This window comes from Pelobates fuscus, chromosome 3 (assembly GCF_036172605.1).
Source record: "Pelobates fuscus isolate aPelFus1 chromosome 3, aPelFus1.pri, whole genome shotgun sequence".
Taxonomy (NCBI): domain Eukaryota; kingdom Metazoa; phylum Chordata; class Amphibia; order Anura; family Pelobatidae; genus Pelobates; species Pelobates fuscus.
In genome coordinates, this window is record NC_086319.1 from 67,189,768 (window position 1) to 67,206,449 (window position 16,682).

A 16,682-nucleotide genomic window follows, 5' to 3' on the forward strand; every position below is an offset into this window, starting at 1 on the left:
TTATCATCAATTGATCTCAAAGATTTGAATAATTAGAAGGTTGTTTTACGCTCATAGTGATAAGGTGCAAAGACTTTATGAATCTACCCACTATTTTTAAAAGGACACTATTGGCACCCAGACCACTTCAGCTCATTGAAGTGGCCTGAGTGCATAGTCCCAGGTCCCTTAACCCTGCAAAGGTAATTATTGCAGTTTTTAATAAACTGCAATAATTACCTTTGCGGGTTAACTCCACCTCTAGTTGCTGTCTATAACCACTAGAGGGACTTCCAAGTTGTTAGACGCCTAACTGATGCTGGACGTCCTCACGCTTTGCATTAGGTCATCCAGCCATTGGTATATTTTGGATCTGTGCTGCCCAAGGCATGACGGAACTCAGACATCCCCTAATTTACATTTGCCCCACCCCTTCCTGTCAAGTCCACACCTCTTCCTGTTAAAGACTAACACACACTTTGACAGAAACACACTCTCTTATACAAAGACATACACACTCAGTGATTTGACTCAATATGACACACACGCAATCACTGACTCACTCAGACACACAATGACAGACACACACAATCACTGACATATTATTACTACTATGTTATTATTTATATAGCGCCAACAAATTCGGCAGCGCTTTACAGTGGGTGGATGAACAAACATGTAATTGTAACCAGACAAGTTGGACGCACCGGAACAGAGGGTTTGAGGGCCCTGCTCAAGGAGCTTACGTGCTAGTGGGGTAAAGTGACACAAAAGGTAAGGATAGTATTAGACTAATGAAGGTTGCAAGAGAGGAATCAGTTGGGAGCTATTAAAAGTTGAATTGATACACTTTTATGAAGAAGTGGGTTTTTAATGATTTTTTTGAAGGAGTGGAGACTGGGTGAGCATCTAATGGAGGAGGGAAGTGAGTTCCACAGGAATGGTGCAGCCATCGAAGTCCCTAACAGACACACACACCCTCCCGCAGACACACACACTGACGGACACACACACACATACAAACATACATACACACACTCACAGTCACACACTGACAGACTCACACAGGCTCCCTCACAGACACGCTCTGGCAGACACACGCTCACTGATTTTTTTTTTTTTTAATATAAATCCACACAGCCTCCCTACCTTTGGGAGTGCTGGGTGGATTTTTTACCTGGGGTCCAGTGGGGCTGCTGGCCGGGCTGTTTGAGCCAGTGTGCAGGCAGGTGCGCAGTCAGTTGAGGTCCGGGCAGCGATGAGGGAGCGCTGATTTTTTAGCTCTCTCTGCTCAGCTCCCTTGCGCGCTGCAGAGTGATGCCGGGAGCTGTAATGTGACGGAGCAGGGAGAGCTCAGAAATCAGCGCTCGCCTGGACCTCAGGCGCCAGCGCTAACAGCCTGCCACGAGGCTAACAAGGCATTTGCCTGGGCATTTGGGGTGGCGTTTTTTGACGCCCCCTGGAAAGTGCCGCCCAAGGCAAATGCTTGTTTGCCTCGCAGCAAATACAGCACTGCATCCAGCATTGTGTAAATCCCCATAGGAAAGCATTGTACATGCTTTCCTATGAGGGAAATACTAATGCGAGCGCAGCCATTACCACCAATGCCCTTTGGGTCTCCCCCTCCGATGTCAGCCGAAGCGAAGCCCGAACCAGCGCTGAGGGACATTAGCTCTGAGGGACATTAGCTCTGAATCCTTTTGCACCACAGGGCGGAAACGAGCACTATAAGGAATTTTAGTTATAGGAAAACAACTTTGTTTTCCTGACACTATAGTTTCCCTTTAAACTGAAAAATATGCAACCACTTTAAGTATATAACTGTTGTTTATGTAAATTTATCATTTTGAAAGTTTTTGCTGTGTATAACTATTTCCTGATATGCATGCATTTTTTTATTATACAGTTAGACTGAGTTTTGGAGCAAGGTTATATTCTCATTGTCTGATGGATGTCTTATATTGCAGGGAAAAAAATATTGCTTTCTCAGTGTGAAAGAAGTTAATGCTCATAAATACATCTTACAATCAAAGGCATGCCTTCATTTACTGTATTTGCTATAATGTGCTGACCATGGCAACAATAACTAATGTGCTTTTTTTTTTTTTTACTTTTTCAGGCAGCGTGTAACAGAAATTATATTTGTTTTAAAGGCTGTCAGCACCCTTATAGATTCTCTCAAGAAAACCCACCCAGATAATGGTAAGTTTACTTTTACATTTTCAGTGCACATTTGTATAGCATGTAAATCCAGACATAGATTCTAGCCTAATTTTAATTCTGTTTGTAGGAAAGCCATACAGGTGTCACCAAAACACAGATCTATACTTAAGTTTTGAAGTTTAGATAAATCGCCAGTCTTGGTCGCGGTTTGACAACAGGGGACTAATGTACTGCGTTATACATTTACCACTCTATATAATGTTCTAAACATATCTGTAAGTACAGAAATACATGTGTGTGGTATTTTTCTCCTAACCATGTTAAAATAGTTCTACATTTTATCTCACTAGAGAACATCAAAATGAGCTGAGAGTTGCACCATTAAGCTTGAGTAAAAAGAAATTCCTTGAGTTCCCCTTTCCAGTAAAGGAGAGATAAGTTAGCTTGGGTAAAGCTCCACCTCTAAATGGACGTTTGGTGCAGTGTATGTTTTGCCAATAGTTGCTTGGGTGTCACTTAGTTTTGTAGATATGTAAAAACCTGCAAGTCCAATTTGTAATATCACTAGCACATAATGCAGGGATTGAAGAGTGTCATGCAAGGAGGATGTCTGGTTAGCTAGTTAACTGGACACCACTTATTCCTCAATGTGGAGAGAGTGTAGTTCCAACACCCTTGAAATAGTACATTGTAATGAAGACGTGAAAACACACCTGGAGATCTTCTGGAGGAATTGGATGTTTAATCAAGACTATGTTTCTCAATTGGAAGAAAATATAAATTATGCCCGACACTGGAGTTTTAAGTGATTCCATGAGAAACCATAGAATAAATTCACCGCACATGTTGGGATTAAAACTGTTATTCATAAGGCTTTTCTATGGGTGCTGCTTTATGTTAAAGGTTTATCTTAAAACCCATGCAAATGTCCAGACCATACCTATAAAAAGAGAGAAAAACAAAGTCTAGTAGAAGGCCTCTCAAAATGTGGTTATTGTAGGTGTTTTTAGAGCACTAGGAAAAATAATGTTCAAAGGCAGATTTTAACCCCTTAGTGACCAGACCACTTTTCAATGTTCTTACCTTTTGGGATCAGGGCTGTTTTTACATTTCTGCGGTTTAGCTGTAATTTTCCTCTTACTCATTTACTGTGCCCACACATATTATATACAATTTTTCTCACCATTAAATGGTCTTTCTAATGATACCATTATCTTCATCATATCATATAGTTTACTATAAAAAATTTTTTTATTTTTTTATATATATTAAATATGGTGGAAAAATTTAAAAAACAACTTTTTCTAACTTTGACCTCCAAAATCTGTTACGCATCTACAACTGCCAAAAAACACACATGCTAAACAGTTCCTACATTTTGTCCTGAGTTTAGAATTACCCAATGTTAACATGTTCTTAGCTTTTTTTTTTTTTGGCAACTAATAGGGCTATAAGTGCAAGTAGCACCTTGCTATTTCCAAACCATTTTTTTTCAAAATTAACGCAAGTTACATTGTAACCCTGATATCGGTCAGGAATCCCTGAATAATCCTTCACATGTATATTCTTTTCAAAAGAAGACAACCTAAGGTATTAAACTTGGGGTATGTTGACTCTTTTCATGCAACCATTTTACCACCAATCTATGTAAAATTTAAGAAAACAAAACAAATAATTGGTGATTTTTTTTGACACACATAGCAATTTAAGAATACATGTACTGATAACTTTAAGGGTTACTGCCAAAGAACACCCCAATATGTGTTCAGCAACATTTTCTGAGTACAGTGATACCACCCATGTATAGGTGTGTTGGGTTCTCTGGGGGCTAAAAGACCTTATTTGGAGGGTGTGCATTCCAGTTTTCCGACTTGGAATTTTCACAGCTGGTCATCATGCACCCATGTCCTGTGGGACATTTTTAAAGCCGGCCCATGTAATTTACCCCCATCAAACCATATATTTTTGAAAAGTAGACAACCCAGGTGATTTAATATCTGGGGTATGCCTAGTCTTTTTCAGTAGCCACTTAGTCACAGACACTGGCCAAAGTTAGCATTTATATTTGTTTGTGTGTTAAAAATACAAAAAACAATTATGAATGTTAACTTTGGCCAGTGTTTGTGAATAAGTGACTACTAAAAAGACTGAACATACCCCATTTGCAATACCTTGGGTTGTCTTCTTTTGCAAATGGTGTGCCATCATGGGAGTAATTCTCATTCCTGGGCTACCATACGCTCTCAAAGGCAACATAACCAATATGGCAAATTTCAATGTAAAAAAAAAAATTGTCTTATATTTGACCCTGTAACTTTCAAAAACACTTCGCTGAACAGAAATATTAGGGTTTCAAAACTGTAAAACGTATCACAACAATATCATCAGTGAAAGTGCCGTTTGTTAAAAATGCAAAAACCTCACTTTCACTGACAATATCAACAATGTGATATGTTTTACTGTTTTGAAACACTAATATTTTTGTTCAGCGAAGTCTACCGAGTAAAACAGTACCCCCCATGTACAGGTTTTAGGGTGTCTTGGAAAGTTACAGGGTTAAATATAGTGCATGCAAATTAAATTCTCTGGACTTTTGGCCGGGGTTGTCAGGCAGGTCCCCCAAATTGCAATCAATAAAATTGCTTAATTATGTAAATATATTACTTAAATATGCACTTAGAATTTAAATATATATATTTATATCAAAATACACTTGCAATGAAATTATATATATCTATGTATATATAAATAAAAATAATATGAAATATACATATGTCCATATACATAAATAATTTCTTAAATATATACATAGACTCCAAATATATATATATATATATATATATAAAAAATTTGGAGTCTACGTATATATATATATAAGAAATTATTTATGTATATGGACATATGTATATTTCATATTATTTTTATTTACCGTATATACTCGAGTATAAGCCGAGTTTTTCAGCACATTTTTTGTGCTGAAAAACCCCAACTCTGCTTATACTCGAGTCAATAGTCTGTATTATGGCAATTTGCATTGCCATAATACAGACAGGGGCTGTGGGGGCTGGCAGAGAGTTTACTTACCTCTCCTGCAGCTCCTGTCAGCTTCCTCCTCCTCCGCGCCGTCCGTTCAGCACCTCGGTCAGCTCCCACTGTAAGTCTCGCGAGAGCCGCGGCTCTCGCAAGACTTACAGTGTGAGCTGATAGAGGTGCTGAACGGACCGGCGCAGAGGAGGAGAGAGCTGACAGGAGCTGCAGGAGAGGTAAGTAAACTCTCTGCCAGCCCCCTCCTCCCCCCCACTGAACTACCAATGCCACTAGACCACCAGGGAAGGAGCCCCCCTCCCTGCTATGTATAAAGCAGGGAGGGGGGACGAAAAAAAATTAAATAATAAATATTACAAATAAAATAATAAAAAATAAATATTAAAATAATTAAAAAAAATAATTAAATAAAATAAAATAATAAAAATTAATCATAAAAAATATTAAAATAAAAAAAAATAAAAAAAAATTGTGCACTCCCCACCAAGGCTCTGCAACACACATACACACACTGCACACACACACTGCACACACACACTGCACACACACACTGCACACACACACTGCACACACACACTGCACACTGCACACATACACACACATACACACTACACTCATACACACACGCTGCACTCATACACACACGCTGCACTCATACACACAGGCTGCACTCATACACACAGGCTGCACTCATACACACACTGTAAATAAATATTCAATTAATATAATTTTTTTAGGATCTAATTTTATTTAGAAATTTACCAGTAGCTGCTGCATTTCCCACCCTAGTCTTATACTCGAGTCAATAAGTTTTCCCAGTTTTTTGGGGTAAAATTAGGGGCCTCGGCTTATATTCGGGTCGGCTTATACTCGAGTATATACGGTATATATACATAGATATATATAATTTCATTGCAAGTGTATTTTGATATAAATATATATATTTATATTACTATGTAAATACATTTAGAATAAAATTTTATATATATATTTTTTAATTATTTTCAAATTTTTACATTTATTTTTAATTATTTTTTATAATCTGTATACACAATATATGTATAGTTATTATATATATATATATATATATGTATGTATGTAATTTTACTCTAAGTGTATTTTTATATTACTATATGCATATATTAATAACAAAATACACTTAGTATGACATATATATATATATATATATATATATGTAATTTTTTTTTAATATATATATATATATTTTTAACAAAAATTTATTTTTATTGTAAACATTTCTTTTTTTACTTTTTGACCAGCAGAGGGACTGAATGTCAGTTCAGGCATTCCCACTGCAGGCAGCACTATGGATGGCTATAGCGCCAGGTGATCGCTCTTTCAGAGCAATCACATGGCTACTGGGGGTTCTAATTTGCCGAGGGGGGACTGTCTGGGCTATCAGACAGTCCCCCCAGACGGAGAAGAAGACTGATCGCCGGTGGGGGAACAGCGGCGATCAGGTAAGTGAATGGGAGGGGGTTTATATCGGGAAGGGGGGGGTCAATACTTTTTTTTTTTTTTTGTCTGACGTACCCTGTACGTCCTCGGTCACTAAGGGGTTAAAGGAATTTTAACACCACTATTTGAACGATTATGTAACTTAGGCTGATTTCACTGTTCATTTCCATTTGATTTTGTTTAAAGTAAAATAGAATGTAGAAAGATATCTTTTCAACTTAAATTTTATTTTTTTTTTAAAATAGAGCACTCTCATTGTTCAGGTTTGAAATTGAGATTCACATTAAATGAGCCTAAAAATGAATGTTTCAACCAACCACTTGTTCTTCCTGTATCATTTTTTTTTTTCCTTTCCATTTTTAGAAATATTGCCTCCTTACCATGGTTTATGATATGTGTGGTTTCTTCAATACTAATGCTAACAAACCACGTGGGGTACAATCAAAACCCCTGTAAGGTGCTTTTATTCCCACATTTTGGCCATTTGTAAGGAGCATTTTGTTTTTAATGCTGACTGAGTGGCCTGCACAAGCATTTGTTATAAAGGATTTTTCACACCATGAAAACAATACAACATAAATCAACCTCCTACACTTTGATCCAGTTATAGCATGTCTCTGCAAGTTTCTGGTAGAGGCCTGCATTACATTATTTCCCAATTAACCCTACTGATTGAGGATATTGAATTAGTCCTAAACCTGTTATAGGACTTTGTGTTTGTTGGCATATAATTGTGGAAGGACATAAGATCAAGTGTTTACAGTTAGGACAAGGTTTTAGAATTGGAGAAGAGGCTTGCAAGGCCATGAGATTATGTAAATAAGGCTATGATTTGAGTTTAATAGAAGGACTAGACTTGATTTTGAAAAAAAGACAATCATAGATTGATATGTGTCATATGATTAGTGGGACATCAATTGGATAGAGTATGGAATATTGGATGATTAAGGGAATGATTGATAAAGGGGTTTGAAACGGGGACTACAACTAGGGTATGGCTTGTGTATAGCTGGCAATTAAAAACACAACCGTGTATAGAAGCAGAAGTAATTCTAGTCTAAATAGGAAATAATAAGAAGAAATAATCATTTGAAAAACAATTTATTCAAGTAAAAGTAGGAAAATTAAGAATATAGCTTAATTACTATGTGCATTGACTTTTTATAGCATACAATAGGGATGAGCAACAGCAAGTAACTGGCAAACAATCAAGTAGTGTCAGCAGTTACAAGGGGTTAGGGGAACCTGGATATATTATATAAAGTTTAGCAGATTTTGTTTTTAAATGATCTAGTACAGTGTTTAGGAAACAGATCCCCAAGATATGTGCTTTTAATGTAAACAGGCAGACACTACTTGTTGCTGCTGTCTTCCTTCTACTGCCATTCATGTGAGTAAGAAAGAGGATACATGGAGCAGAAGAGCTTGTCCGTTATCCCTGACAAGCCCAATAAGCTGGAGTCTAGGACTAGCACAATACAGCCGTGCCCACCCAGAATGTTTAGCTGTAGCAGGCTCCAAGAATATCATATTTTTTAGAATTGTAACTTAAATGTTTATCTTATTTTTCTTGTTGTTCCTTTTCATTGTTGGGTGTATATCCATAAGATATCCAAAAAGATTGAAGTTTAAAGGAGGGTAGAGGCTGATAAATGTTTACTTGGACATATATAACGCCCAATGGCTTCCCTGTCTTTACAAGAGAGTCTGTTTTCTATTTCTTTGTCTCCTTGGTGTAAGTAGGCTAGGCCACGGCAGAATGCCATATTCTCACATGTTTTCTCATTTAGTAAATATGCTGGTTTTGCATTTTCCATGTGAAAGACAATGGGAATAGCACAGAATGTATGTTTTATTGGGGGTGGCTGAAGTTGCAGAAAATATTTGGAATTGTATATTGTTGGCCTATTCCTTTTCTCCAAAGCCAGATGTTCACATCTATATCTTTATACATATATACTTTAAAGCCTTTGTTTTATAAATTGTGAAAAGTGCATCAGTGAATGAGACTTTTTATTATTTGTTTTAGCTTTATTTATATTTGTGAACATATGTGGGGACACTGTTTCACCCATGCACCAACAGTTTGGGAAGTATTTACCAGACCTTTAGTAAAACTCTTTTCTCGAGTAGAAGGAACAGGAGAAAACCATACAATTTCTGATGTCAGCTACAAAACTCATATAAGGGGTCCCACCTAGGTTTTGACTGGAACCCCCCTTTTCCTTACAAATCTGAGTTTTCCTTTAGGTTATTCCATTTGGCCCCATTTCATATTTGATATTTTTAAGTTTGTAGTAGGTTCATCTACATTAAGAACAAATTATCTATTTAAACACTTTACTTACCGGAATCCATACGGCTAAAGATTTGTTTTGATCCACCACCATAATCCAACTTATTGCAAACGATATTTATGAGCACAAATATAGACTGTATGCTTATGTATTGCATTTAAATTGTGCGTATTGATGTTTCCTTTTACATGACACTTTATATTATCTCTCCATCCAAGTCAAGTCCATTTTGTATCTGCAGATCTGGCCATCATTTCTGACTTGAACACATCTAATATTTCAGGGTGTCTTCTCACTGGAGATTCCCAAAACAAGATATTGAATACTGTATAGTGAATTTACAAGTGCATTCATTTTTTCAGGTGTTCTCTCTGAACAGTAGGAGCAAGACCATGCTTCATTTGTTTCATATGCTAAATATATTTTTATTCTGGCATTAAGCAGATGAATTTAATAACTGTGTATATTTCAGGAATATCATTGTAAATTATAATTAATCGTAACTCGATATTTCTCTTCCCTCGATTTTCTGGAAATCAAGAAAGCATATTTATGTTTCTAGTGTTATTACATGCATCACCGAATATAATTTTTTACTTTTTTTTTCTGCACATTTATTGATACTGAGAGCTTTACCATGGCAGAGCTTTTACCTTTTCCTATCACCATAATTTTTGTCTCATTTCCGATCAGTGTAATTTAAAACAAAATCCATGGTAACTAAAGAGGAAAGAAATGGATGTGGTGGTGACATTCATTCAGACTTCTTGCTGAAACAATATTGAGTTTGTGTGACTTTCAAGGCCAGTGATTCGTATGTCTTCAGGCAATTCATTCACCAAGACATGGTCAGAAGCACCTACAGCTTATAATGCAGCTATTTTACTCCCCACCTGCTCTATAAAGGAAACAAAAATAAAAAGTTACCAGCCAAGTTTGAAGTAGGAGCTTGTAATAGCCCAATTCCAATTATTTTTTTTTTATTTTTTTCTGAAATACTATATAGTTGATACATGAAGGATCTTCCAAAAGTAAATTGTTCTAAATTTTTGTTGGTCTAATAAAAAGACTTCCATGGTCCTCCAGCTCATTTTATAGTGTGCGCGTATGTGCCTGAGGCTTATCGAAAACATCAGTTGGGGTTGAAATGTTGGAATAAAACTCCCCTTTAAGAACTGGCTGGTGTAACAGGCACGTTATTTTCATTTAGTTGTGACCAGTAAAGGAGGGAACCTGGAGACATTGTATCCAGCATTAATAAACCCGGTCTTATTCTTTAGCAAAACATTTATGGTTACCAACTTTTGGTAGATCATAATACATTATCAGTCGCCAAATATTACCCAAGTCTTACTCAGGTTAGAAGTCTAGGAACAAGTGAATTGTGTGCAATTAAAGCTTTGGTGCTCAACTAGTAAGCTGGTGCTTTTTCTTCAATAAGATAAAACTGGCTGCCATAATGTTCAAGACAGAATGGAACACAGTATTGAAGTTTTAGGAGAACGTTTTATTTATATATATATATATATATATATATATATATATATATATATATATATATATAGACCGCTTGACGGTCGAAACGTTGATTTGTTTGCCTAGTATTTAAATATATATTTTTCTAAACCCAGTGAGTGCTCATTTATCTGGATTATATATATATATATATATATATATATATATATATATATATATATATATATATATATATATATATATATATATATATTCTGCAGTAGATAGAGGAAAATTAACTGGGGGTACTGGAAACCTTTCACCCATCGCTTTCACTGTCTGGTTTATTATCGTACCAGCTGTTTTTTGTGTTTTTGTTTTTTAATACATATCTAAAGTGAAGTTTTAATCACACTCGCTCCTGTGTCATTCTCCTAAGCACCTTGTGAAATAAAGTTCTGGTGTGGTCTTCTCCTTTACTTGATACTTTACCATGTTTCAGACAAGCTTAACTCTCAACCACACCAGTGTCTGGCATACACATAAACCACAAAAGTCTCCACAGTGGATTCATTTGCATTTTAGAAAAGGCATAGCCTGTGCATTAGTAAACCAACTTTCCTTTTTAGATGTACTTTTAGTACATACTTCAGACAATGAGCTGAGCTACTGAAAGACTTTGCCCCTAACCAGGTATTTTCCGCTTACTATTTGCCCCCTTTTCCCTTAGCTTGAAATACTATACAGGCAATAGAAGGCCAGTGATTGGCAGTGCAGGTGGAGTTTTGAAAGAAATTCAGCTCACACTGATCTCTCATTGGCTGAACTACACTATACTTTCCTATCATCTGATTTAAAAAAAACAAAAAAACATTTTTTTTTTTTTTAAATCTAAAGGCATTTGAATGTGGAGAAAGTACATAACATGATCTACTCTCATTTATGTTGGCAATTAAACTCTGCTTGAATTGCTGGGTGCCCAAAGATAACTCAAACTTGTACAGTTATTACCTCATTATAGGTTATATTTGTTAAACACACTGCTGCAGATTTATACGCAGATCAGAAAACAGAAAAGTGGTACGAAGTCCTAGAAACTTAGTAATCATGGAAACAATAATAATAACCAAAAGCATACCACTGGTCTCCGTAGTGATTTACCCACTTTTATTAATTCCCCTGTTGTCTCATGCCATCATGTTAATTTCTTACTGTGTTTATGAAGGTATTTAAAAGTACATTCAATGCAACCAGCTTAATTACTGTACTTTACACTTTGACCATTCTAACAATATTGCACACTATTAAGTGACTGTGAATCACAGTCATGTGTGTCTTGGGCTGCCTGAGTTCGATGGCATGCCGCCAAACATTTCCAACGGACACAGTACGACACTTTAATTTTAGGAATACGAGACATGATTTATTTGTTGTGATTAATCAACTATGCAATATGTTTGCATGTTAAACTTGATAGTGGCTGTGTATCTGGAATTTTAAAATATGCATTATGTGATAATGGAGACAGAAGACAGGATTGTCTCACATACAAAATTTAGAAGGAAGAATTGTGCAACACACTAACCGTTTGACACACACAATGTATGCAATTAGTTCCTTTTCCACTGTGATTTCAGTTTGTGCTAAACAAAAAAAAGATTTACGATATATGTATCCTGTCATTGATTCCTGGAACCAATGGCCATTGTGTCCAAACCACAGCAGTGGGGTAGATTGAGGATCCAAACTGCTGGGCAAATCATGCAGATAAGGGAGAACCAAATGTTGCAAAATAGAAGAGTACTAGATTTTAATAACTTTTCTTTGCTGGAGATGGTTAAAAAGATAACTTGCTTTCTGTAAAAATCTTTATGTATTATTTATGAGAGTACAGATTTGTTTCCACATTTTGCACAAATTGCTAGATGGTTATTGTGCAATAATCATCTATTGTTGACAAAGAGCAAAATTAGTAAATGTTTATTTTTTTCTAAGATATGATAGGGTGTATGCTATGTTTGAAAATCCATAATCCAATTAGAATAAAGATTTGTAGGCGTTGAGGGTTTGTTCACTAAACAGTGAATTGTGGGAAACTGGAAACTGAATTAAATTAAGGCATATTTTTCCAAGTTACATATTTTGCCTAATTGTGCAATCAAGCAGTTTTAGGTCATATGATGTCCATTTTGGTTTGGGAGGAGAACAAGCAGATAAAAACTTAAGGGCAAACTATCTAAAAAGTCTAGCGCCGAAGCCAAGAGCACAGTTCTGCACTCATGGAAAATATGTACCCCTTTACAACCATGGCTTTTCTAAGATATTAAGTTTGTTCCTTTCAGAGCACATGTGATGCTCCTTAACGGCAAAGGGAAGGAGTAAGAAAGAGGATGGAGTGTTTTTGTGTTTTTTTTTTTTTAATAAAAAAAAGGTTATCAAATGTGCAACTATGGGAGATTGGAGAGAGCTAGCTTGCTGACAACAGACGTAATATATGCACAAAATTAACATTGGCAGGTCATGTGTGCTGGGGGTGCAACTAGTCCCCAGCTCACAAGGGCTAATAGCTCAGTGCGGTGCGGTATTTCAAGCTAAAACACTGTATATACATACTCATATCACCATGACTACTATAAATAACTGAAGTGGTCATGGTGATTGGAGGGACAAATATAGGGGCAAGTAAACATAATATTAAAAAAACTTGGATAGTAAGAGCTATCATTTAAGGACTATTGACAGCCAGTACTGATCAAACAGCAATTACAAAGAATTTTCAATGTTTATTTTTAGTCTAGTGAGATGGGTATTAAAACAACTCATTCTTTCTTGGTGAATCATACCTCCCTGTTTGTCTTATAGTTTGTTTTTTTATTTTGTAATTTGTAAATGGTTTCCATATCAGTCATATATCCCTAATAGTACTTTCTTTATAAGGTATATTGTTTTTGTGTTTCGTCACTCTTCCTTTAAAAAGACATACAGGTTACAGTTAATACTTATTTCCCGTAGACCGTTTCGAGACCTGTGCCATTAAATCCTTTTTTTTTTTTTTTTATTTGTGCACAATGATAATCTCCCTCTGTGCTTTTCACATCTAAATTTCCTTCAAAAATACAATCTGTGTTTGTGCTATCTGTGTTGGTTAAGGCAATGTGATTCGTGTTTTCTGTTATATGAATAACATAAATATAAACTGTAAGCTGGAATGTAAAGACAGCGTTGTTTTTTTTTCCCTTCAATATTTCATACAGTCCCTGTATTGAAATGCATAATGGAAAACACTGTTTTAAACAGTAAATGCCTGTGATACATTACAGATGCTGAAACACATATCCTTTCATATTTTGAGTCTTTTATTTCATTTGCTGCATATGTGGGAGTATATTAATCCCTTGAGTGCCACAGGAGATGAGTAATACATTACTTTGTAGATCCCTCATCTTCGAAGATCAAAGGGTTAATAAGCCAAACATGAACATCTCTCCAAATTTCTGTTCACTTTCCCCATAGAAACAACAGATCTATGATACCTGTTGTATCTCATTTGGTTCCTGATAAGTTTGTTGTTTGGTGAAAGCATTACATTAATTATCATTCATAGACCTTGTTGGGCACCACTGATTGTGTGCAATCTACTCTTCAGCAAGACATTTCTGCTTTATTAATATTTTGGCAGTGAATTTAACTGTACAAATGCAGAAAGGTTTCAATATTTGAATTACTTAGTTGGTGCTTATATGTACACATGCATGTACTACAGATCTTTATAGTGCCATAATACTGTAGGGTTTTCTTTCTGAACTCCTGTTTGTGTTTGTGTATTTACTAATGTGTGCAGAGCAAAAATAGAACCCATCCTTTATTAGGGTTTGTAAGGGAGATTTATCAAGGCAAAAACAGACCAATTGTCATCTAAACCAATAGAATGTCTTTCAACATGATGTCCTCTGCACCCAAAATAACATAATCTCCTTTTTCATGCTATAAAATAAACACTCCAGGCACCATTACCATTACAGCTCACTGAAGTGGTTATGCTAGTAGTGCCCTGGCACCCATTCATTACAAGGAGTTGATTTGTAATGGAATCCATGGGGTGCAGCTTTCTGTCTCCACTACTAATGCCTGGAAGTTCCTAAGCAGTGTTGGTTTTACCTAGCACACTGGCTGAGTGTGATCAGTCGACTCTCAGTCCATAAGATAAGCCTAGCTTTGAATATTCCTGCTCTTGGACATTAGTAGTGGAGACAAAGACCAGCACCCAGTAGAGCTCCGGTAAGGATCAGTTTGGCACCATAACCACTACTGAATATTGCCGTGGTGTTCCATTCACAAAACATGTTTACAGCAAGTGAAAGACTTGCAGATGGCTTTTCCAATACTTGAAAATGAATTAATACAAGACTAGGAATGTTGGGGGTTTAGTTTTAAGAGGATAGTTAACTATGATGGGACAAATGAGGAACAACAGTAAAAATTATAATTTTTATTTGATGGTAAGTAGTCCAATATAGATTTATATTTATCAGTGATAGATACTGTATTAGGAAAGATATCAGGGGTGGCCTTGAACAATCCATTTTTTGTTTTAACTCAAAATGTGCGATAGTCGAAATTATTTTAAAGGAATATAATTTGTACTGATGATTTTTTTACTGAACAAATTAGAATCATTTGTTTTTATGCACAAAACTGTAACTTCATAAACGCTACCTTTGAAAGTTTCTTTTGTTTTCTCTATTCTAATAAGAGAAGGGGTAGTTTATTCTTGTAAGAATACCATGAAACAATACCTGTTTAGTTTCCTTTACCAGATATGTCTGATGGTTCTTTCAGTTGCAATCTGTTTATTTCTTTAAATTTCATGTAACCATGAGATCTGTTTTGTTGCAGTTGATGGTAACACCTGGGCTCAGGTAATCTCTTTGTATCCTACCCTTGTGGAATGCATCACGTGTTCGTCCTCGGAGGTGTGTACAGCTCTTAAAGAAGCTTTAGTTCCATTTAAGGACTTCATGCATCCACCAGCAGCCAAGGTCCAGAATGGAGAGTCATGACCGGGGGCTTCAAACTGACCGAAAAAAAAATGACAAAAATCCAGCCCCAGTGAATGTCTCTTCCTAAGTGAAATTATTTTTCAAAGGGACAACTTTTCATGGACTACAACAAGAAGCCAGCCATGACCTCCTTTTAAATATAAAAATGAGCTCAGTAATTCATAAATACAAGCTTACACCTCAGTCAATGTTCCAGAGTGAGTAGAAACATGGACTTTTTCTGAATAGAAGTTGATTAGATGAATCAAATTATAATTTTTGTGTTGAAGCTGAAGAGGTGAGGTGGTACACGACGGTGGGCTATTATAAAGTGTATGGGGTTGTTTGATGTATTAAACAAAGTATTACATTTCAGTCAACCTTAGTAGACTGCTGTTTGATTCCTCTGAAAGTACAACACGTACTTTATTTTATGCAAGACAGTACTTTAACATTCCATATTTTTTTGTTAGCAGCCTTTGTAAACCAAGAGAACTGACATATTTGTGTGTAAAATAAATGGTACAGTTCTGTAATAAATTGTCCCATTTATTATTTAAAAATAATTTTTGGTACAGGCAGTGTTGAAATGCACAATAAAATCTTTGTAGTGATCTAGTAAAATGTATAGAGGCATACTTCGTTATTGATGTGCCTCCTTTAATGGGTGCATATTGTTATCCATATCTGTGAACACTCATAAATATATTCATTTGAATGTATCTTGTTTGCATTTGAAATGCAGTGGTTCATGATATGAATATTAAAAGCACAATGATCTATGAGTTTTTTTTTAATCTCTACCCTTTCTTTTAAAATAGATTGATAGATGTCTTTTGTACATACTAGTAAAAAAAAAAAAAAAAAATTATATTAAATGTGGTTGGTCACTAAACTTTCACCATTCAAACGAAAAATTAGATTTGGAGAGAGTTTTTTGTTTTTGAAGTTCAGTCTTGAGTGAGTAACATGTTGGTTTTAAACATAGAAACAGAATGTGACGGCAAATACGAGCTAGCCGGCCCAATTTTCTAAATACTTCCATTAGTCCCTGGCCTTATCTTATAGTTGGGATATTCTTATGCCTATCCCACACATGCTTAAACTCCTTCAATGTGTTAACCTCTACCACTTCAGCTGGAAGGCTATTCCATGCATCCACTACCCTCTTATTAAAGTAATACGTCCTGATATTATTTTTAAACATTTGCCCCTCTAATTTAAG

At 35.8% G+C, this 16,682-nt stretch overlaps 1 protein-coding gene across 4 annotated transcripts in view; it reads left to right on the forward strand.

The window, feature by feature from the left end:
- MON2 (MON2 homolog, regulator of endosome-to-Golgi trafficking) overlaps positions 1-16,237 on the forward strand; it is a 109,601-nt gene extending 93,364 nt beyond the window's left edge. For all 4 annotated transcript variants that reach the window (XM_063447148.1, XM_063447150.1, XM_063447149.1 and 1 more), the window contains 2 exons: positions 2,099-2,181; positions 15,315-16,237. In XM_063447148.1, the coding sequence (XP_063303218.1) occupies positions 2,099-2,181; positions 15,315-15,478 (247 nt within the window). In that variant the 3' untranslated portion in view covers positions 15,479-16,237. The remainder of the gene's footprint in view (positions 1-2,098; positions 2,182-15,314) is intronic.
- The last annotated feature ends 445 nt before the right edge of the window (positions 16,238-16,682 follow it).